Below are 25,242 nucleotides of genomic sequence, written 5' to 3'. Positions count from 1 at the left end.
AGTCTGTTGATATCAGCACCATGGTTTCAGAACGCTTGCAAGCCATGAGGAAACTGCAGCATAATCCCAATGATGTAGAAGCCATGGGACTCATGTACAAGGCAAACCAACAGGTATGTATGCTGCTTCTTAAATTTCTTTTAAATGCAAGAAGTCAGTTATAGGCATATCAATTTGTTGACAAAATGACCCAAGGAACTTGCCAGTAACATTATCAGCTATCGTTAAAATGCATGTCAACTCATAGTTGCCATTTCAAGAACATTGATTGGTTCAGTCAATTTTATTCAATTCTTTGTGATCTCAAGATCAGTAGCAGTGTCACTCCGGTACTCCTGCACTGTGGGTTTCTACTGCTGCGTACATTCTTTACTGTATAAGTGCATAGGTATTCACTGGTCTGAGCAAAGAAAGTTTGATGACCCTTGACCCCTAGATTTGCTCACTCCAAGGTCATGACACTATGTTTGGATCAAAGTGAAGCCAAATTGTTTGTTCTTGCTTTCTACTACTAGCCTTACTGTGTATTGTTAAACTGGCATTTACCACTTTGGTCGTGACTGTATGTTATATTTTGTCCACAGATACAGTCATGGGCACAGTCAGGACAGAAGCCAGGACAGTTCACAGGCTCAACGGATGCACAAATGTTACGACCTGAACAACTCGCAAACTCCAATCCTAAAGCACAGGCATGGGCTAAAAAGGTATGCAATCACAACCTTGGAGGTGAACGTATACTTCCTTCAAGTTATGTCAGACAAAAAAATCATGATTTCTGTACTTGTTTTGATGCATTTTCAAACAATATTCATTTTATTTTTGTTTGTGTTGGTGTTTTTGATTGTACCACCATCATGATGACATTTTGTTGTCCAGTCTTTTATCACTATTTGACCCACCGCAATGTCCCCTCGACTTGTTCACCCTACTCCACCCTCAGGCCCACCCTCGTTGTCGTTAACAATGATATTTGTACCAAATCATGAAAAAGTGTTTTAAATATGCTACATTCCATGCTTTTGCAAAGTTGCACAAGGTATTCCAAAATTTCCAGCCATGATTTTCATCATGACATGATGGTGATACACTCAAAAAACTTTGCTCATTTTGTCAATCAGTTGTACCAGAAGACAAGCTTACCAGAGGACTGAGGACTGTGTGGATACCTACCTGATCCACTTGAGTCTTCAAACCAAAACAAAAAATTCTTTGAGTTTATTTTCAAAGATTCCATCAACCCAATAGTCAGTGTGGAGTTCTTATTTGTACAGTGCTGGTAAAGGCAAGAAATATTCTTGAATGATAGATATCAGCCTAAGCTTAGGCATTTAATTATGAGTTACTTGAATCCTTTGTTTTTCGCCCTCTGATTGAGCCGTAAATTTTTTGTGAAAATTTATACCGCGACGAAAAAGAAAAATTCATCATTTTCGCAACATTTTGGCATAGCTTTCCTTGTTCCCATAGCCAAACGATTACACATTCAAATACAAATTAATCTGTATTAACAGATTACCAAACAGTGTTCTGTATGAAATATGAAAAACAATTGAAAGTTTGAAGATAAGGAAACAAAAGCATTTAGAAAGTTAGGAGGCAATGTACAATGAGGACTTCAGCTGACTATTAAAATCTGCCGAGCAACCTGTTTCCTGTCATTTTGGTTTGGGGATAGGAGACCTGACTTTTAACCCTCCTTTCTTCAAACCATGACTCTCTGTTATCTCATGGGCTTTCACATCCCAAGTTGCAGTCAGACAGTGGTGTCATAAACCACACTATCAAGTCTGGTTAAGAATCCCACAATTTAAAAAAACGCACAAGAAGGCCATTCTACTCTCACCAACATCCTCCGTTCTCAAAAACAAGAAAAGGGGTTTAGAATCTTTTAAAAAAATGGGAGAAATGCACAATAGTAAACAACACATTTTGCTATTAATAGTGCTATCATATTTAATTTCAGCCAATGCAATTAAAACACTGTACAAAGTTTATATAACAAAATTATTACTTATCCTTGTGCATCATGTTAAAATGCGTTATTACGTGTATTAAATTTAATAAAGTTTGAAAGCCCTACAAAATGAACCAATGAAATATTGAAATAATTACAACTAAAACTAAATGAACAACTCGTGTAAGGTATTTACCAATCAAAGAAACAAAGATTTTTCATTCAAACATTGAAAGATAAAACATAGAAACTGACCAACTACATAATAGCAAAAACATTCTTTGTTATAAATTAAACATCGTCAGTTAATTAGACCTTACTAGTCAGGCTCTATAGTATAACACTATCCTGCATATAGCTATTATTGCCCTAGTGCATTTGGGCTATTTACTTTCTGTTGAAGATATATAGACATAGAAAACCCAAAAGCCCCGGCAAACTCCATAAATTTATTTACTTTTCTCAATACAGGGCTAAAAAGTCATCCTGGCCAATAACCGCTGGCATGCCAGTGCATTTGGTTCCCACCAAAATATTTGGTTCTTTTCATATTTTTCTGCAGTTTTGAATTATTTTCAACATTGACATCTAAGCAGGAGAGACAAAATTCCACATCCATGACAAATCTGAATAAAAATTGTGTGAAATAAAGTTTAAATGAAATTATGTCAATGTTTGGATAAAACAATGAAATGTAAAGAAATGTTTTGATCTTATCTTTAAATATTTAAATTATTCATGTTTATGACATAACTGTCAATTTGCATAATCCCTTCAAAGTACAGTTTACCAAAGGGACAAAGTGGCTGTTATGAAATACTTTCTCATCTAAGAACTGAAAAAATGTCGATCACTCATGATGCAAGTATCAAATGAAACCTTGTTCTACTGTACATTACAGAGAACAACCTTTTGCTGATTAGCATATTTAGCTCATTAGCATATTTTGATCATTAGCATATACGGTATTGCGTGAACATATCTTTATCTATGTGGTCTAGTTTGAAAGTTAATTGGATGTCAATTTGATTTCCTACTTTTTTCGAACGCAATACAAGTTTCTAAACTGGTGTTTTACTTTTCAAATGATTTAGACTAAACTAAAATATGCTCAAAGACGATGATATGAAAACCTTTGTTTTGCAACTATAGTACATTTCTTGAAAATCAAAACAATATGTTTTGAGTACAAATGAGTACAACATAGTTTCAAACGACTTTGAATTTCTTGTCTGCTTTGTCCAAAATAAAGCCAGAAATTAATAGAATTTTAGAAAGTTGTGGAAATGTTTGACAAAACTTTTTGGCGGGAAACAATTTAAGTGACCGACAGGTCAAGCAATTGGGGTCAAAAGGCCAAAGGGGATGTGTAAAGCCCTTGATGATAACTGGAAACTTGTTGCAGGCTGCAATGATAACATTTGAAGCAGACGTGCAGTCACCAAGTGGCTAGTGGACTTTGACATCGCTATGATAGGTAGGTAGTAAGTATGACACCTCCTTTCTTTTGTTCAGACATCTAAAAAATGAACTCATTTTAAAAATCAAATTTATGTCAAACTTCAAATATAAAGTGAGATAAACTTACATGGATGTGAGAGATTTGTGAATGAAAGGGTTTGAAATGAAAATGTTTGCTTGGTGTTAGGGGCCGTCTCAGATCGTGGCATAAGTTCAAAAAGCGAAATTCATTCATTTACAGGTGGAGGGGGTTTGACCTCCATTCAATTAGTGAACTTCACTTTAGCACTTTTATTGTGATCACAAGTTCTTTTTGTGTAAAAATAAAAAAAACTGCACACTAGTGCCAACAATTTTACAGTAACTGTTTCTAGCTCGTTCGTGTCCCAAATACAATTTACCGACAGTAACATTGTATTCGAAACCTTTCATTCATTAAATTATAAAGATGAAGTGTCTGCCTGCTCTAACCACATCTAGTCATTTCACTCTCACTGTATTGATGAAACAGCACAGAATACTGCAGTCTTCACGAGACACATAATTCTCAGTACATAGTTCTCTCAGGCAGATACCAACATTCCACATTTTTGAACTTTCGTTTAGGGGGAGGGGGAGGGGGTTTTGATCTAAATGAAGGAATTTCGTTTCTTTAACTTATATGACAATCTGAGATGGTCCCTTAGTATATTTTGTTACCATCTCAAATAATGAAGGTGAAATAAAAGTATTTTAGCTTTTGTTATAACTTTTCAATGATTTAAAGGAAGAAGGAAAAGTTATTTTTTGTGATTCTGTAGTTGAAATGTTTACCAAAGTTTTCTATGTTAAAAACCTTTTGTTCGTCATGAAAACTTTTCCCTACTACTATAAAATCATTAATTTTCACAAGAATTTAATTTTACTATTTTGATTTTAAAGACATTTCACTGGGATTTAAGTTTACTGTTTTGGCCAGTAAAACAATGGATTCTATTGTTATTTAACATTTTCACAGGTTAGTGGATTTTGTGTTTGTGCAAAAAATAGTGAAATTAAATCCTTGTGAATAATTAATGCTTTTACAGTATTCTAAAATACTTCAGAGCATATTGAAAATGAATGCCTGTTTGTACAATAAATTTTTTCAAACTCAGTAAAACCATATTCAAAGTAACTGTGAATCTCATTCTCTGTGTATTAAAGTCTTACTGAACTTGAAATGATTGACAAACCCCCCAAAATATATGTTGATTGAAAGTTATGTGTGGCTACCATTTGATAGACTTCCTACACCCTGTATTGACTTCCTCTCTTTCAAAATTACAGATATGATAAACATGACAATCAAACCAAAATTTTAATTCAAGATTTTGAGTCGCTTAACTTCTCTTTCTTTGATTATCTTTCATTTCCAAAGAAATCACAGAAAATTCCAGAACTTACAGAAAATAATAATTATGCAGGTTTTTGACTTTCCAAGGGATTGTATTTGGTTCTAGATTATTTGATAATGTCTGTCGACTTTACTTCAACTGCAGTGTATCTTATTCTGTCAACGAAACATGTGCTTCAGAAAAGGAAGTTTTAAACTTTTGGAAAACTTCCTGCAAGGAAATTTTTAAACCATTTTCTCTCATCATCAAAAACAAAAATTCGGGTTCTTCATGTAAAGAGTAGGCTTTCAGAAACAAATTACCCCAAATTTGCAGATATTTGAATGTCAATGTGGCGGTTGTACACTTTTTGACTCCACAGAGAAAAAATTGTTGATTTTCAAAAAGATGAAACAGTTTCTTATTAAACAGGCTTCAAAGTAAGTCCACATGAGCAGCAGTCCAGAAAAAATTATTGTAAAAATTTAAAATGTCTCAAAAACTATCCTTTATGCATTCTATGGGTCTTTCATTGAGTGGATTCCCAGACATTGATTTCATGTAAAACCCAGTCTTATTGTAGACTTGTACAAACAAGCACTTGCTTATGATAATCTGACAGGTTGAATTCCCTTTGAGAGACATATCAACATTTAGAGATCATATTGCAACAGTGTTACGTAGAAAATTACAACAGAAATGGAATGACAGATCATAAGAAGAGCGTAATCCACTCACCTCCCATTACCCGTAAACAGGTCCACACTTGCTGTATTACACTTACCATTGGTAACAATAACTTTGGGCCAAACCATTCTGGTGAAAGGGGTGAAAGTACTGCCTTTTGAAAATATACCCTGCAATTATACATTAACTGTGACAACTGCAGATAATGAAACCTTGAAAATGATTTTACACACACAAGCAGCCGTATTGTAATTTCTCATTGAATCGTGAACTCAGTAGACAAGTTTACATTTGCCCTTATAGTCCTTCAACTGTCTTAAATGCATGAAATCTGGAGGCGTAATATATTACCATACATCTTGAGTACCAGAAAGTTCTGTTGAGATCCTATACTTGTTCAGTACATGTCTGGTACAGAGTTTCTGTATATTATGATAGTCAAGACGTTAATTTTTTACTGAAGAAGGAATCATCTGCAATATGTGTACCATGTCTCAATGGTACTGAAATATTGCAATTTGGAGAATGGTATAGACTTGCTGCAAGTCTGTGGGCATTTGATATCAAAACACAATAAATCAAAGGAATAAGCTTCAGTACACTGTCATGCTAAATGAAGGCTGTTGCGTAGATCGTGAGGTGAACACCTTGGCCCACAGCCAGTAACTGCTGCTTAGAAAAGCCAAGTGACTGGGGGCCAGTTTAGGAAGTACAATATCAGTCAAGTCTCGCAGCGTATGTTAGTTGCTGTTAACAAAATAGTGTATACCTTTTAGCCACAATTTGGTCTCAGTCTAATATTTGTACTTTTGACACTCAACAAACCACAACATACCTGTAATTTGCATGGGGTTGAGTTGCCCTAAATGGTACATGAAAGAAATCTCTCCTATAGTGTACTGTCGCTATTTGTGACATAAAATAGAGTGAATAGTATATTTGTGTGAGAATTTTTTATATTTTTTACCGTGAAGTTATTATGAGTTCCAAAGGGCCTCTAGAGGGCGCCCTCTGGGACTTTTGATTTTGTCTGTGTTCTTTTCTGTTTTAGCAGTTTGATTAATAATAGAGAGTGTGGTTTAACTTTATTTTGTTCTGGTCTGTCCATTTGTGTATTAGGATATGTTTCATAACACAGCGCCGGTCAGAGGCGGAATGGGTATGTATTTACTACAGAAGATGGGTTGGAAGCAAGGCGAGGGACTCGGCAAGAACAATGAGGGCTCCCTTCTTCCACTCAGCCTGGATGTGAAAACTGACAGAAGAGGTAAGTTCTGCCCTAAAACATGAAGTCTTTGCAAATATTATGAATTCAAAGTAAATAACTGAATTTGTGTATAAGTGAGGTGTGATTTTGATATTCCCATTATATATTATTGCCTGAATACATGGGTTTAGGTGCCCGAGAGCAGGTGACAATTTGCCTGACGCCAGGTGGGCAAATTGTCTCCTGCTGCGAGGGCACATAAACCCATGTATTCAGGCAATAATATTTTTATTACATGCCTCTTCACAATGCTATTTAACATTTAGTTACATGCAGGGCATTTTCAAACAATTTTACCATTATCGACCAGCATCAAACAGATTTTAACGCAAGTCCAAATAGCAGTGCGCGCATGGATATTTTACATCTAGCGTTAAGCGTCTACTTTGACGTCGAAAACATCGAAAGGCTTCACTGGCCCGGGTAACCATGGAAACCAGTCAGTACATCGTTCACCGGCCCGCTAACATCCCGGATGTTCCTATTCAAATCAATGCACTGATTTGCAGTCACCTCGAGGCATGTAATAAGAATAGACACTGTGGATGTTGAACGGATCAAAGATCAATCAAATGGTAGTTCTAAGTGCAAGTTCATAAAGTATCAGATTTCTTCTCAATGAAGTTCAACAATACTTTAACCACTTGGAGAAGGAAGAGTAATGTGAAAAGCTTTTGAACTATGTGAGTCTTTAACCTGTTCACCCTTGATTGAATGTCAACAGGTCCACAGTGACATTGATAACAATGGGTTTGGGCCAAACCATGGTGGTTAAAGGTGTTAATTTTTTAACTGTCTGTGTCCTCATCTAGGTCTTGTGGCCACTGGCGAAGCTCAGAAGAAGAAGGCCTCTGTTCCAGCTCCCATTATCAGAGATCTGTCTGGAAAACATCCAGTGTCGGCTTTGATGGAAATCTGCAACAAACGAAAGTGGCCTCCTCCAGAATTCACCCTGGAGCATGACAGCGGACCAGACCATAAGAAAAATTTTGTTTTTAAGGTTAGTTGAAATGTGGACATTGACTTCCTTTCATGGCAGTGGTATCTGATATGTGATTTGTAGAGTTCTTCTTCCACCACCATGCTACGATGTTAAATTATGACTTAGCTTACACTTGGATCAACTTTGATCATATGAAATGTTTTTTGACAGACAGACAGACAGACATACATACATACATACATACATACATACATGCGTAGGTACGTATGTACATACATACATACATTAGATTGTCACAGAAACAAACGGATAGGATAATGTTGAATTATAGTATGGCTCATTCTGAACCTAGTGTTGTCTAGTGGTGCATAGATAAAGAGACAACTGCATGTGTTCCATATTCTGTTGAAAAGCAAGTATGAAATGGTACATACAGTATTCCCAGAAGATGCAAAAATAACTTAATACATTCAGCTTTTCACTTTCTCAGTGACATGACAATCATTAAAGGTATATGATGAATTGATTGATTAATTGATTAGTTGTGTGGTAACTGACTTTTCCTGTAGGTGAGGGTCAACAATGAAGAGTACCAGCCGTCTATTGCCAGTCCCAACAAGAAACATGCCAAGGCTCAAGCTGCTACAATAGCATTGCAGAAAATGGGTCTGATACCCATGGACTACAACGTACCACAGTAAAACAAACGACACGTGTCAGATATTGGCTACGATATCTGCAGACTTACAGTGTAACATGCTACATCTCAGAGAATTGATTTGATTGCTATGGACTGCAGCATGCCACAGTAAATCAAATATATAGTGTACGCTTTGGAAGATACCAGCAAATCAGATACCAGTTGAATGTAATATTGCGCAGTGATGGTAATACTACTTTGTGTTTGTATTGGAGTGACTACAGCATTGCGCCCTCATGAGTCAAATTGATTTGCTACTTACACAAGAAAGGATTCTTGGCTACGAGAAAGTTGTACATGTTGCATGGATTTGGCATAAGGCTGACATAAAGAAATTTCAGAGACGTTATAGTAACTGTATCTTTTTGCAATTTTTCTTATAAGAAGGTTTGAAATCAAATGCAACTTTAAATGTAAAAATGTTTACTGGAGTGTGATCATTTAACCTTTTTTTGAACATTGGTAACAAATGCACAACTTGGATCTGGACTACTAAGTACGGTAATGGTTGTGTTGCAACTCAAATATGACCACTGCATATATACTTGCAAGCGTCTGAATTTATTCTACCAAATCAACCACCAAGAATTGAAATTGTTTTAAAGACAATATGGATAATAATAATTGGAATACAAAATTTCTTTCCAAAGATTGGATGGTATTTTTTGGTATTAAGTAAAATGCGAGAAGATGCAGCTATCAAGGCCTAAAATTGACTAAATGAATTCAGTTGGAACTCTGGAGTACAGCTTACTTTGTGTTAGTAAATAGATGATTTCAAACTGTTTGTCAACTTGTGCATATTCCTTGTTTTGTGCCCAGTCCTTGGAAAGGAAAAAGAGATTGCTGAGATTTGTTGCTTTCAGTCGATTATTCACTGATAAATGCAATCACTACAAGTAGGAAAGGTTTGATAAGATTTCAATTCACAACTATTGGTTTTGCCATAACCTTATTGTACATGTATGCTCTCAGTGATGAAACTTGTCATATGTACAGAAACATGGGAGTGAATGAAATATTAATTGACATTAATTGCAAGTCAGTTTAACCTGTTCACCCCAATTCCCTGTAAACATGTCCACACTCTCCATTGATAACAATGAGTTTGGACCAAACCAATGTGGTTAAAGGGTTAGTGTTTAATATTTTAATTGTTGAAGTCATGTGAGAGTTGAGGTTTTATGACATTGCAAGGGCACACAAATGAGCCCCGTTTAAGTTGTACTCAGTGATTTATAGTTGCTGTGAACTCAATGTCAAATCATAACATTTCAGAAAACTTGCCAGTTTGTTATTTATATGTACCCTTACAATGCCATCGTATAAAGTAAGAATGTATAAATCCTATTCCTTGACATGTTGAAACATTTAAATTTTGCATCTCTTCATAAAATATTTCTTCAAAAAATGTTTCTCTTACGTTGTCGAATGGGCATGTTCATGAAGGTGTATACCTAACGTGTTTTTTCCTTCTATTTTCACATTTATTTTGTCCCCAAATCTCTGAAATATTTATTTAACAACACTGGAGGTGGTGCACACTGATAAACTTGTTCTAAACCAGGAATCAGCAATTGTGGCATTCATTCGGAAAAATCTGTGACTGTTGTTTAGTTTTAATGAGACCAGTAATAGCTGTAACTCTTGATAATAATTTCATTATTTTTTTCTTTCAAAAATGGCGCATTTTCTTCTCCCCAAAGTGTCTTGAAATTCAAATTATTAGCCTTGTAACTGCAAGGCATTGTGGACTTTTTGCAATATTATTCTTGGCAAATGAATTCTAGTCTTGACAAAATTCAGCTGTCAACAGTAACATCGAACAATACACACATATATTGTGGGTGTGTTAGCGTGTTGAACACATGGATTTTGGACATGATTCTGGGAGTGAAAAGAGAAAGACAGTTTTCAGGCAAAACAAATATAGATCACAATTTACGGCAGATTGAGCCTTAAAACGTTAGTGATTGGCAAAACACCCTCATAGACTGTACAAGTGAAAGTTCCTGTTGGAAAGGAAATACCAGTTATAAAGTACAGATTATGATATGATTTTTGATACCAAGACTGAGCAGACATAACACAATTTTAAAGAATCATTTAAATTTATGTATGTATCCCTTTGTTAAGAGACGAAACTAAAAACTTTACATGATTCATGGAAAATCATGTTAATCAGTCAAAATAGTTTTACTTAATTTTATTTTCTTCTCATAGAGCCAACAAAGTCAAGAAAATGACAAATATTGTGAAGTTTTAAAATTTATGTAAGATACCATCATCAGAGTGTGCTCACCAGTTTAGAAAAAAACGTAGAGTTTTTACACTCTGGTTTTGTTTCTTTTTATGATAAATTGTCACACTGTAAATGGTTGTAGACATTTATAATAATTTGGCAGAATAAAGTAGTTCTACCAAGCTGTGATCTGTCTGTCTCTGATTCCACTTCATGCCTAGAGTGACACCCAGATTTTGTTTGGCCAGATACGCAGAATCTGTATTGTGAAAATTCAATGTGAACAAAATGATATGAATCACCCCAAGAACCTTCATATCAAACTTCAAAACAATCTAACGAGCAGTTTTTGATCCAAAAAATCCCAATATGCAAACTTCACCACAATTTGAACAAGTCACTGACAATGACATAGTCCCCACTTGTAATAGGAGTATTAGTCTTGATGGGGCAGGGAAATGTGGTCATTAAGAAGTATCACTGGAGTGTATATGTTGAGATCTATGGGCACATAGGTCTATGTCGTTGTTCCCAATGTGAAACACATGAGGCATGTCTAAGTTATGGTTCTAAATCGGGGAAAAAAGATCAGACCTCTAGCTGTATTGGCCAGCCATGAAATACATATGCGCATAATAAATGAGGTACAAGATGTGACATCTTAAGGTCTAATATCCTATCAAAATTGGAGGGTATAGAACTTGTGGTTACTGAGTTATGCATATATATGTATAATCAAAGTCAAAGGTCATCGAGGTCACGTGACATTTTGGGAAAAAAAAATTGTATTGCTAATTAATCCCTCTATGCCAAAAATCAGACCTCTAGCTCTATTTGCTTGTCCAGAATTAGATGTGTGCATAATTAATGAGGTAAAGCGTTTGATGTCATAAGGTCTACTAAATACAAAGGACATAGCACTTGTGGTTACTTATTTATTCACATAAACGTATATTTTAGGTAAAAGGTCATCGAGGTCACATGACATTTTGTCAAAAAACTTCTATCCTATAGTTATCCCTATATACCAAAAATCAGACATCCAGCTCTATTGGCTTGCTCAGAATTAGATATGCACATCATTAATGAGGTACAGCATGTTGCGTCATAAGGTCTCCCATCATACCAAATATGAAGGGTGTACCACTTGTGGTTACTGAGTTATGGACAAATATGTATATTTCAGGTCAAAGGTCACCAAGGTCACGTGACATTTTGTCAAAAAAAAAATTGTATTGCTAAGTTATCCCTATATACCAAAAATAAGACCTCTAGCTCTATTGGCTCGCTCAAAATTCGATATGTGCATAATTAATGAGGTACAATATGTGGCGTCATAAGGTGTCCCATCATACCATATATGAAGGGTGCAGCACTTGTGGTTACTGAGTAATGGACAAATATGTATATTTGAGGTCAAAGGTCATTGAGGTCACATGACATTTTGTCAAAAAAATTGTATTGCTAAGTTATCCCTATATACCAAAAATCAGACCTCTAGCTCTATTGGCTCGCACAAAATTAGATATGCACATAATTAATGAGGTACAATATGTGGCGTCATAAGGTGTCCCATCATACCATATATGAAGGGTGTAGCACTTGTGGTTACTGAGTTATGGACAAATATGTATATTTTAGGTCAAAGGTCACCAAGGTCACGTGACATGTCAAAATATCTGAGATATCTGCGTGAACTGATGGACAAACGGATGGACATGACCCAATCTATAAGCCCCCTGGACTTCATCCTTGGGGACTAAAAACTCTGTCACTGCATCCTTTTTAGTCCCCACGGACACCAGGCATATCTCAACCGATTTTATTCAAAGTTGGTACAAGGACTTTGACCTATGTCACACACATGCACATTGAATTGTTTTGTGATAAGATCCAATATGGCCGCCGTGTGGCCATTTTATTACGATTTTTTCATGTCCTGAACCACAACTCAGACATGTATCAAGCGAATTTATTAAAAAGTATTTTGATCACAGACCTAATGAAGAGGACTCTATCCTCTCTGAGGACCTGTAATCAAAGTACCCATTAACAAGTGGGGACTGTGTCATCAACGATGACTTGTTGTAATATGAATACGATGAGAAACTAAATTTTATTTTTCTTGGCCTTATACATTGGAGTCTATGGAGAAGTGACTTATACATGGGAGTCTATGGAGGTGTAAACTAAAAAGTCCTCTAACATGGCCAAATTTGATCGCATTGTGAAACAAATCGACGTGCATCTGTATGGGGTAGGGTACTATCCTTGTGCAAAGTTTGAAAGAAATTGACCTGGGCACGTCTGAGATATCTGCGTGAACGAAGGGACGGACGGACGGACGCACAACGCACACACACACGGACATGACCAAATCTATAAGTCCCCCGGACGGTGTCCTGGGGACTAACAAACTTATGCATACCAGGTTTCAAAGCAATCGGACAAGTGATTTCTAAAAAGATGAATTTTTGACCAATAATGGAAAAGAGTACCCCCAAAAATGCAAATATGAAAATTTCGAATTACAGTCAACTCGCACTTTTTCCAACCCCGCCCGATACCGACTCACCCGATTCCAACTCGCCCGATACCAACTCGCCCAATGCCAACTTGCCCGTTGTTTTGAGATAGGTTGTATGTTGTAGATTTCATGTACGCCGCTAACCGATGGCCTGAGGCCAGCTATTTTCATATCATGCCGGGCCAGTAATTCGTGAAAGACGGTCCTGCTGTTTCTTAAGACGCAAGCCAGTATAACTGTAGCTTTGCATGATGGCAGGGCTGTGTGTTAACGGCGTTATACGGCCTCCCATGTGGTGGGAGGCCGTACAACGCCGGTAAAACACAGCCCTGCCATGCAGAGCTAGTATAACTGCAGTGACTATCCCTATACGTAAAGAAGCCGAACGAAATTTATTCTTTCAAGAGATTTGCGAAACGTGAAATTCGTAAATAAAAACTTTTCCGTGTTGGCACATATTTCAAGCCGCACCTGTGGTTCTCATTGTTAGAAATATTTGTTGTTAGAAATAAAACACTTTATACGAGAGTTGGAATCGGGCGAGTTGGTATTGGGCGAGCTGGAATCGGGCGAGTTGGTTCTGGGCGGGTTGGAAAAAGTGCGAGTTGACTGGTACGCGAAAATTTCACCTCAATTTGAACAAATCTGACAAAGGTCAAACCCAGGATCATGCAAATTAACTTTCAAAACAATTTGGCAAGTGATTTGAGAGAAGATTTTTTGACCAAAAAGAAAAAATGCCCCAAAAACACAACTATAAAAATTTCACCACACTTTGAGCAAATTTAATTAAAGTCACCCTAAGAAACCTGCATACCAAGTTTCAAGCAAAGCTGGCCTTTGGTTACAGAACTTTAGCAATTTGCAGGATTTTCTCTATTTTACCTCATTTGCATATTTTTACACTAACATCTTCATTTGAGCAAATTCACTTCTCATCTGGGTGCACCTGGACACTATGGTATATTGTAAGATGGTAGGTTTCTGTGGGTTTTGAATTTTTCATGTTGACATACATTCATACAGACACCACCGACCAACCATATAAGCTCTCTTTGGTATATATACATGTACCAAATGTGAGCTAATTAAAAAAAGAAAATCTAACCCTGTGGCCTGTAGTGCAGGACTGCTACGGTAGCATGTATGTCATCATGGTGTATGGTCTCAGCATGTATCCCTCCAAGAGCTGTAGAATTCTACCATTATCGTTTTGCATTCCACTATGGACCTAATGACTTGCATTAGAATATCTGGTAGCAGTACCTCAATTTTTGATGGATAAACACACAATTCAGACAGTCACAATCATCATTATTATTAATTGTTCCCTTTTAATAATCAATTTGAAAAAAGGTATGTCAACACTAGATAAAGGAATTCTCAATACAAAAAAGTAAGGTCAGCCTAGGGCATTTTATGCTTGATGTGAGAGTTCTGTGGTGAACTGTGTTTAATTTGCTGATTTATAAAGTAAGCATGTATTTATATAGTTGAATCACACATAATTCATCCTGTGCAGTTACATGTAGCTACACTATAGCCATTATGACACTCCATGCAGGAGTTGTCAGGCAAAGAAAAATACATAGTTTCAGTTACCTAACCTTGACTCATTGCTTGCAGAATGTCAAAACTAACGCCTGAATTTCTATTTTTCAAGAAAAATACACTCTGACACCTACACTTGTAGTAACAGGAATCATGTATCTTCAATTTGGGCCTAGAACTATCAGTATTGTGAGTTGACAGATTTGCTTGTCTCTCCTTAATTTGGCAAACAATAACATTATTATTATTGCAGAAAGAAGACACTACAGAGAAACACAAGCATTGGCTAAGTTTTACAGATAATAAAATCCCACTTATTGCTATCTATGATACTTTCAGGACAGTATTTGATGAGCTTACGCCAGTGAACTTTGGAATCACATTTCACCCCAAAACAAAGTCTCTCCATAGCAATTCATAGTAGCATTAATTGAGTGGTTTGCAACACAAATTTCTGATCAGAATATGTTGATTACAATCAATGCACTTTGCTGACCGTAAATTATGCAGACAGTCTGTGGTATCCCCATGCTAGAAAACTGCAAAAACTGTCTATACTGTTTCTGTAGGTCATCTGACTGCGATAGCATGGATAATGTTTTGAAGTGCATTCCTGGCATCATTGACCGGGAACGGCTTGATGGCGTCCAGTGCTTTCTGTCCGTACTCATGACACAACTGCTTGGCTTTGTCTACAGCATCACTGTACAGTACGTCAGCATGAAGCTGAAACAAAATAACGTGAGGGAAAATTTAATTTTCGTGAACAAACTGTACTTAAGATGAACAAGTTCTGTTACGTCTATCTCTTTGAGTAAGATTGATTAAGAAATATTGAAATTGTTTCTTTGCAAGACAAGTAGTGAAGACCTTGACAGTTTCAACACACCATACTCAGGTACACATTGAGAAATGGCATTTCAATGTCAATAGTAAGTAGTTGAAGAATTTTGGAATTACCTAGAAACATTTATATCCAAATTGCATGGAAGCACTTTTGAGAACAGCAGAGAAATGATGTTGGACAACTCTAACACTGTGTAAGAAAAGCCTACATGTTTGGAATTGGTGTCATTCAGGTTGCTAATTAATTGATTATACATTAATTTCTGTATATCTGTTTGAGTATTCTGCCATGCTTAGAAATTTAAGTGCCCAATTCCAAAACATGTTCATAAGCCAAAAATTTGAAAAACCCAAGAACCTATGGAATTAAATGAAAAAATAAATTTTAAAGACATGAACAAATCATGGTGAAATCAATCAATTCCTACCTTCTTCATATCAACTTTGCCATTTTTTGTGTATTTCTCGGTGACCTCTGACCTCTCCTTGGATTGTAGGAACAGCAGGACAGGAACTGAGTTGAGGTTTAATGATGTCGTTGCAGACGGGGATCCATTAGTAAATTGTGTTAATTCTGTGTGTAACTGAAATAGAAGAAATGTGATGCTAGGCATTAACAAGGCTTAGCTGTTTAAGCTTTGTTGTCATCAAAGAATGCTCAAAATCATTTTTTTTAAATATTTGCAAACAAAATCTTAAAGCCCTCCTCAGAACAAATTAATGAAAAATTAATGTATTTTTTCATCACTAAAGACAGTTCAATATCTGCCAGCATCAACATTACTCTGTTATACTACTTTCTCATCATATTTCTGGCATTCCACCAACATGCTGATGAAATTTCACATTTTCCAACGATTGAAATCAAAACTTCAGTTTTCAATTGACATCACAACTTTAACCTTACCCTGCCAAGTTCATACAAGGTCAAGTTAGTTAAAACCAGTTAGGCATAATATAATTCATTTATTGCATTTTAATAAAGACTTGAACACTGAATGCCTCTGAAGATAACTATAATGTAAACACCATTTTTTTGACATAACCTGTAATAACATTCTGTGTAAAGTAGGTGAAAATATATGTACATTTTGGCCTGATATTGCTCTCTATTGTCAGACTAGGCAGGATAAGGTTTAGGGAAACAAGAAAACAGCATCTGAAAATGCTTTACATTCCCTTTGTTTCTATGGTAACTCACCTGCTGTGCCAGCGACATGTGCTTGCCATAGTCATATGCATGTTGTTGCATTTCAGGTGAATGTTTGGCCAGGTTAAGCGCCGCCTGACAGCTCTTGGCGATTAGACTACTGGAGGACAGAAATGCCCACTCATGCCAGTCAGATAAGTCCAGCTTCCTGTCAAGGCTGTCTTTCAGATTGGTGGAATAACTAGTGAATTCCGCTTCCATCATGTCTCTGATAGCACTGGATACAATCTCAACAACCTGAAAGATGGCATAAAATGACTTGCAACTACAGTGTAAATTAAGCATAAATCCCCGCCACAAGTTTGTACACACACGATTTGGGTATAATGTGTGACATATCCCACAATGCACTAGGCAACTCCTGTGCAAATCATCAAAGTCTGCCTCAAATAAATTATATACCTGTATAATCAGTGAAGGAAGTTGTTGCTGATATATCAACATTTGTTTTCTGGCATTTTAAGGGGTAGACCCACCTTCCTTGAGTGATTTTGGTCATTTTTTGTTTTATGGTAAATTTTGAATCTGTCTAATATGGCCTTTGAGTGGATGATAAGTTTGAAACCATAACATACTCGGAAATGAGTTAGATTTTAACAAAAATTAACATTGTAGGCCAGTTCGCGTGCCGTGTTTTTCTTATGTCTTAACGGTTTCCAGATTAGTCAAGGCTATCTCAAGAGCGTAAGTAGATTACGTTAATTCCGTCCGGAGGAGTGCGCATGCGTCAGTCTTCTTCCCAGCTGCCGGCAGGAAGTATGTCGCGGCTACTGAACATGCTGAAGGTAGCCGTCGATTACAAAAGCATGGTCCACAAAAGCGAAATTATCAAGCATATGGCCGGGAATGAGAGAACAGTTAAAATTGTCAGAGTTACAGTCAGGCTTAAAACTCCAGTTTCCGATGCGTTGAAAAGGTGTAAACTGGAAATGGTCGCAAGCGAGGACTGCATGTAACGCAGACGCTTACTCATTCAACAAGTTGCCTGTCCCGTTTTTCTAGAGGGTCTATGACTAAACTGAGCTTCGAATAAAAACTTGTGATTCATCTTGCGCACAACAGAGAGGCTGCTCGTTGTAGTTTACGTTATTTTTACCTCGCTTTCCTATTACACGTATTTAATAAAACTGTTCCCGTATAAAACAAATAACGGCCGAAAATCCAAATAGTAGGTCTTTGTCTTTACATGTTTGCCAAATAAAGTCCAGCACTCAAAATTAATCGCCGCCGAAAACCAAAACGTACATTTGTGTCCGCTAACAAATGACGTGGACTCAATGCAAAGTATAGTCTGACATTCAAAACTGACCCCGCCCCAATCAAACTAGGCAACTCCGAAAATCCAAAAATTACGTCTTTTTCTGATAACAGTTTACATGTTTGTCTGCACCTAATGAAGTCCGACATTCAAAATTGATCCCGCTCCGAACTAATTGCGACTGATGATAAAAATGTCAGATGATTTTTTTACGTCTGCAAATGCCCAGTGAAATCCGGCAACCAAAACTGTTACCGGCCCCGCTTACGTTACGGTTTACACGTAAAGCATGCAATGAAGATTACGTTCCTGTACGTCACCACAAGTTTTCTATATTTTTTGTGAAAATGGTTGCGACGTCTTTTTGTTTCGACAGTTGGGCGAGCAACATTCCTCTCAGTAGAAATTAGAAATATGGCAATAGTTCGAAATTTTCTAACGAGAAAATCGCGCCGGTGTCTGCTCTGCCCGGTTTGGAAACGTGAGCTTATTGTTTTGTAAATTCTATGCTGGCACAGAGGGAACGTGATGCGGATAACGCACGTACAGTTATGCTATATTACATTAAAATGATGCGTGATTTGTTTTTAATCTGTACCGGAGCTAATCATATAGCAGACATAATTTGTCTCGATCAACTGAACTTTTTTTGGCGGACTGCTCATGAAGTGACTCGAAGTCCAGGGTCGAAATCAATCTCGATTGAAAAGTATGCGATATTTCACAGCACAAATTCATGTCGGTATAGCTTTAAAATCATTGCGATTGAATTGTTATTAGGTAATTATAAACTTCTGCGGTAAATTTAAAGAAACCAAAATTGAAAATGATAGAATAATTTCCATGAACTTGAAAAAAATTAAACAACCATGAACGTGCTTTGTTCGAATCAGCAACTAATTTCTCCTGTGGATAAACTCAGTCACGCTGAAAACCAGCGTTCTGCTGGTCTTTCTATGGTCGTTATTATGCCACCGGAGAACGACGAATGCTTGTTTCCACATATCAGCCAACGCGTTATTCAACTGTTTGACTGAAGTTTCACGCATTTCATTACTTGTACGAAATTCGACCGTCGCGATTTTAGAATGACGCATTCAATTTAATATCAGCGTGGTCACAGATTCACATCTGTTTTAGGTACTCGCCTCCATGGTACTCGCGAAGCCGAAACAAGTCGCTTTTAGAATTGTTCAAGTTTCGTGTCAGTATCGATTTATTTCAGCTTTCCGCCAACTTTTTATCTTGCTATTAGGAAATCGTTTTAGATACCAGATATTGTCAGGTGTTATATTTAGTTTAGCCTAACGATGGGTTCTAACCTGGCACAACACAAAGTTAGCCCGGCACTGGTGCTTCTGAGGTCGGAAACCGCGTTCATGTAGCTGTCCGGTTTTAGCTCCTGCTATGTTCAAGGCGGACTGTGGTCGTACTTCAACATGTAGTACGGAACGTATTAAAAGCTAACGTACGCAACATGGCGTCTGAATGAACTCCGTCTTTGTCGGTATGTACCACATTGTAAGTTCATTGTCACGTGTCTCTCTCCGGGCAGGAAGCTGAAAACGCGGTGACGATTGCGCAACCAAAAGAGAGGAAAACACAATGTCATCGGACTTGGCATGCAAAATCACATAATTTTTACGAAGAATATACGCAGCCAGCCATTTCTTCGCTTGATAATCAAATTTTAACTGGTACACTACAGTGCACAGTTAATACGCTAGTTTGTATTTAGCAAGAAGATTATCCCCAGATTTAGCTCTGTTGTGTAAATAAAGCCTAACGCTTACGCCGCGAACTGGCCGTTTCAGTGTTCATTTTCTTCCAATTTTCACGTCATGTATCATTTCATTCATACCACAAATTCAGACAATTGTGTAAAAAGTCCTGTACTTCATTATGGGCTGGGAATTTCCACCGAAAATGTGAGCGAACCGCAATTTTAGCTGACTTTGTGCGACTCCAAGGGTAGCATACACATTTCTGCGATTTACTCCGTTGCGTTTTCGGCAATATATCGCAACTTCTGGAGAGTGTAACTTGGCGCCACGTTGACGGATTAGCCTTATCTTTGCACAGGTTGTAGTTAGTGACTGTTTCTACAAAAGCGTGTCTCAGAATTCCGATAATGTTCCAGAAACAAAAGATATCGTGACAAACGTGGACAAAAGCCGTTAATTTATTCAGAATCCACCACTTCTCACTTTCAAGGCTAATTGTGCAAAAACAAAGAGGAGTATCAAAAATCCAAGACACTGTTTTTTACACACCTTACCCTGCTATCGATTGCAGTAAACGGCTCACCAATGGCCATCACCCTCTCGTACTTACACTTTTTTAAGTGACAAAACTCAAAAACACAAATTTTGAGCAAAAAAAACACACGCATACAGATTTTGAAATATTCTGACAATTTTTATAATCTTCAATTGTCAAGCTACCCAAACATATACTACATGTCGGGTTAAAGATTCATTTTAATGGTGAAAAATCAGGTTAAAGATAAGTGTCTGCGAATGTGGGTCTCCCCCTTAAAGCATTTTCAAGTGATTTTCTCTGTACATTGAGCGTGTGAATAGGAGGAAGCATCATTGTAAGCAATGAGGATATATAACAATATTCTATGCCTACTTGGCCATGAAAGTGGAAGTCAAGCAGATGATAAAAAGTGACAACAAGATACACTGATACCGTGGTAAAATATAACTTATGAGGTCTGTGTAAGAAATATTACATAACCTTCAGAAACTGTCAAAAATAAATCAGCGTGCTGTCTAACTTTTCCGATTTCTGAATTCCTTGAATGAATTTAGAAATCTTTGAGTCAGCCATACATGTGTGTATATGGCTGTTGAGGCAACATGTCATGATGGAATGGAGTAACACTGTGGTGAAACTAGAAAATGCAGTATAACTTGGTAAACTGATACTGCGATGATTTGGGGAATATTTCCGGAAATAAACACTTTGTTTGAACTTGATGGTCATGGCTTTTCAAAACTAATGCATTTATCATTGGTCAAATCTGAAATTTTGGACATTGTAGAAACTGCAGACACAGGAGACTACGGTATTATTATCGAGAATTTTCTTCCCGGCAAGCATCTGATATATTCATTATCACACACCACATGCTCATTCTGTGCTGTAATTTGCCACAACAAGTCAAGTGATGAGAAAGTACATAAGTCTAGTGCCCACTAAAAAAGTGATATCAGAGGATACTTCAAATTCTATTTCTGTAGGGAAATAGATTGTTGAAAAAGAGCCGCGATCTATTCCCCTTGGGGAATAGATCACAGAAGCCAGAAATAGCAATGCATCTCTGGTAATGCAAGGCCCATCAGGGTAATGATCAGGTGCTATAGTTCTGATGACAAGGAAGATGTTCAGGATTCAGAGATACATAGTGTGTTTTATACCTTTGTATTCTGTAACTGGGCCAGTCCAGTGGATGCATTGGCCAGTAAGAAGTCTCCACTGAGTACCGCCATCTTGTTACCAAACTCCATGTCCTTTTCCGGGCCATCTGCCGGAGTAAGGTCCCGGAGGTTAACGACTCCCTTGTGGACCAGGTAGGCAGTGTGGATCATCTCTGTGATCTCTGCAAGAGCTCTCTGACTGAGGGAGATATGAAGAGAATAAGATACAATCAATGTCAATCAGCAGGCAACAAAGTGATCTCTGTTTTGAGCTCTTTGGCTGTGCGAGAAATGGGGAGGTTGGGTTACAATCAGTATTGATTGACAAGCACTAGAATAATGGATGAGTTACTTGTCAGGTTATCACAGCTAAAAATGTGGGCTACTTTGTCAGATAGACAATATGGCAAAGATGCGGATGGAAACACTTACAACACAGGTCAAAATTGATATTATAAAAAAAAGTCTGAAGTGTTGTACCTGTAATTCAGAAAAATACCGCAATTATACGGTGTCGCTCAAATTTGATCAGAATTGGTACATACCAAAGATCAACAATAAGTGTTGTTTCTATCTGTTCAGTGCAGGAAAATTATACATTGATGTTATGACAATTTCTGCACAGTACAACCAGAAAAACAAGAATGACAAAAGTATAAGGTATGAAACTTTAGGTACTGAAGGTCAACTTTAGCAACATGCATAGCAGAGAATCTTTCAACCATGGATGTACAAAAATAGACATCCATGGTTTCAGCAGGTCTGTTAATATGTCACAGTTCATAAACAATGACAGGAAATGACCAATTAGCTGTTTCAGTTACTGCTACCACTCCCAAACATAATAGGTACCCTGCATACAAATAGGTTAAAGGTCAAAATCCTTTTATTCAGATGTGTGGGCTGATTCAGTTACTGCAACCACTCCTGCACATTTGCAGGATTTCCCTTTTTCTTACCTCATTTGCACATTTTTGACACTGACGTGTTCATTTGAACAAATTCACATCTCAACCCCTGCATCTACCTGTACACCAAATACTGAGACGGTAGCTTTGGCGGTATGGGAGCCTTTGTGTGTGACGTACATACATCTGCCTTTGTGTGTGACGGACATACATCCGCACATACATACCCACATACATACATACAGACATGTACAGACGCCACCGACTCATCATATAAGCTCTTTTTGGTATTTATATATAAAACCAAATATGAGCTAAAAACTGTCAAAAGTGCATTTGTGCGCTTCCCCCTAAGACACTGCCATCAAAATTTTTTAAGGCCTCAAGTGGCTCTGATTTTAGTGCTTACGATGGACCTGCCCACTAACAAATAGGAGTTAGAGGCTTTAAAGTACTAGAGGGACTTGCATACTAATTTTACCTTGCATAGATACCACTGACAATGCTTGGTTGTACCCCGTCTTCTGATGTTGTCACTGTGGTTGGTCCCGCAGCTTTGGATATCAACAGAACGATCAAGCCACGCGTCTGCATTGTGTTTCTGCCATCGTACACAAATGTTCTAAGAAAATGACAAAGAACATAGCAGGGCTCAACTCAACTTACATGTAGTTGTTGGTTGTAATGACATTGCTATTGAAAAGTTATATGGTTAATTCAACGCCACACAGTGAATCAAGTACAGTACACTTCACCTGGTAATATCAATTCTTCGGTTAGAACAAACAATAGACAATTTGGTATTCTGAGAATTATTAATGCAGATATTGTTACTTTGCCCATAGACCCTCGAGAAATCTCGAGGGTCTATGCTTTGCCGTAGTACAGGCATATGGTTGACAAGAGGACCCTACGATGAAACAAGAAAAACGGTTGCATCACATGGTCCTCGCGAAGCAAAGTGTCTTTCATCTGCGGAAAGACCGTTGAGTACAACTATTTTATTCTACCATCTGCGTGCTACCTCCATGAACATACCTTGCAGTTTTGAGAAGTGGATGTCTTGTCCCGACCAGTTTTCTGACCTGTATCGCCACGTTAGAAAGTTCATCGCTGAGCAGACACCGTAGACTCATAAACGACGTCGGGTAACCCACCAGCTTCTCGGCTTCAGAGACAGCCTTCTGCCACGCGTTTTGCTCACTCGAACCGAACCCAAAGAAACTGATCGGTCGATTAACAATGTGATTTAGTAACGATGTAGCTGTGTAAGTCTCTCTGTGTAAAGCTGAGAAGGAGTTCTGCTGCGGCCGCGCTACTAGTCTTTGAAAACTGTGTGATTGTATGGATGCAGCTACATGGACAGGCCTACGACACACGGCAGTCAGCCTTTCCCCGTTGAGACACAGCAGACTCGCGGCTAGCGCTCTTCCACCGAAATAGGGACAGCAGCGATTAAGCAATGATAATTTGTGTCTGGAACTCATGTCGATAAATTCTGTGTTCATAAAATAACGCTCTCACCTCGTCATTCGATCAAACATAGTGCTAATGTTAACAAGAAATGTTGAACTGGCGTGGACGTGCGAAAACTGTGACCGTGATGTAACTCACAACTACATGTGGCGGAAGTGACGCAAAATGGGGGATGCCCTTCCAGCGATGCGAAAACGAGGCTGGTCGGGATACCCAGTAGGCCAGGAAACATGAAGAATAAATACATAAATTATGATCGGAATCGCCGCTTCCACTTTAACAAATATAGATTTGTTTTAATTGCAGCAAACCTATACTTCTGCTGTGCAATTGTTTTAATTTTGTTTTAATTTTAGTATTTTGTTGTGCATATTTTTACAGTATTTTGTTTTCTTCTCGGAGCGTTGAAATTTGTTCGGCCATGGTCGGGGGCTCTGTCAACACTGCCTCTATATTCTAATGTCTTTTGCAAAACGTTACTCAACGCTGCACGTCATCACCACCATGTAACTAGTGGAAGATTTTGCTTGTTCTTGAAAGAAATTTGCTTGTCGCCTCTGTAACCAACCCCCTCCCCCCGAACTTCGCCAATATTGCAGTAGATTTTAAGTTGCAGTGGTTCCGGTCCTGGAACTTACAAAATATGATAAGTATGTTCACGTAATAAAAATTTAAAAGATGTAGTATTTTTTAAACGGGCTAAACAGCGTACAGGCATTTTCATTGACTGGATGCATCGAATGATATACACAATCTACTTCAGTTAGTGTTAGAGCCTCACAAAAGTCACGGAACGACATTTCACTTTGTTTTGCCTCTAGATAACTGTAACAAAAGCAGAAATATTAAGCAACACCCTAGCTGCAATAATTGTAACCCATGGGCCGTGCACCAGATTTTTCTCTCATTTTGGCTGTGTAGCTGGCCCGTCGGGTCTACGGGCCGACGGTACATCATATCCAACACGACAGAAAAAGCAGGCGCACGGCCCGTGGGCTACAATTCTTGCAGCAAGCAACAACCTGTTTAATACCTCATACATAGCTGCAATAATTGTAGCCCTTGGTTGGTGGGGCTTGGGCTAACCAAGGGCTACAATTATTGCAGCTACCTCATACATACCACAACTAGCTTGCAATTCTCACTGTCGAGGTAATTGGCTACAGCTTGAATGGAACTATCTGTGGTTCGAATTACAGTGTTGCAGCCAGGATTTTTAAACCAGGGGACACTGTGTCCCGCTACTGTCTATTTTGGGGACATTTTGTATATTTTGGGGACAACATAAACATTAGCAATCACTTTTCCCGATGGCATCCTGCATCTCTTGGGCAGTTTGTCGGGAGGTGTAATTTGCATTCTGTCCGATCCGCAACTTATCCACGGTTGGAACGCCTTGCAATTTTAGGAATTTGAGGAGTGATTCATA

General features: G+C 37.8%; 2 protein-coding genes across 4 annotated transcripts in view; one reads left to right on the top strand and one right to left on the bottom strand.

Moving 5' to 3' along the window:
- Positions 1 to 10,801, top strand: part of LOC139142709 (protein SON-like) — a 28,397-nt gene extending 17,596 nt beyond the window's left edge. The window contains exons 5-10 of one of the 3 annotated variants that reach the window (XR_011554454.1): positions 3 to 113; positions 585 to 707; positions 3,363 to 3,434; positions 6,580 to 6,727; positions 7,540 to 7,727; positions 8,240 to 10,801. Coding sequence is in view for 2 of the 3 variants with exons in the window: in XM_070712779.1 (XP_070568880.1) it covers positions 3 to 113; positions 585 to 707; positions 6,580 to 6,727; positions 7,540 to 7,727; positions 8,240 to 8,371 (702 nt within the window). In the remaining variant the exon portion in view is untranslated. Of the gene's footprint in view, positions 1 to 2; positions 114 to 584; positions 708 to 3,362; positions 3,442 to 6,579; positions 6,728 to 7,539; positions 7,728 to 8,239 lie in introns of those variants that run through there. The other 2 variants (XM_070712779.1, XM_070712780.1) reach the window with 2 other exon arrangements.
- Positions 10,802 to 14,453: 3,652 nt separating this feature from the next.
- Positions 14,454 to 23,973, bottom strand: LOC139142708 (all trans-polyprenyl-diphosphate synthase PDSS2-like). The gene is made up of 6 exons (XM_070712778.1): positions 23,376 to 23,973; positions 22,819 to 22,959; positions 21,430 to 21,628; positions 16,738 to 16,983; positions 15,965 to 16,120; positions 14,454 to 15,416 (listed from the first exon to the last, which is right to left on the bottom strand). The coding sequence occupies exons 1-6, from the start codon at positions 23,843 to 23,845 to the stop codon at positions 15,261 to 15,263; spliced, it is 1,368 nt and encodes a 455-aa protein (XP_070568879.1). The 5' UTR covers positions 23,846 to 23,973; the 3' UTR covers positions 14,454 to 15,260.
- Positions 23,974 to 25,242: the final 1,269 nt, after the last annotated feature.

The sequence above is a fragment of the Ptychodera flava genome, chromosome 10 (assembly GCF_041260155.1).
Source record: "Ptychodera flava strain L36383 chromosome 10, AS_Pfla_20210202, whole genome shotgun sequence".
Lineage (NCBI taxonomy): Eukaryota > Metazoa > Hemichordata > Enteropneusta > Ptychoderidae > Ptychodera > Ptychodera flava.
The sequence above is the reverse complement of the archived record's forward strand: the minus strand, read 5'-3'. Positions and strand labels throughout refer to the sequence as shown.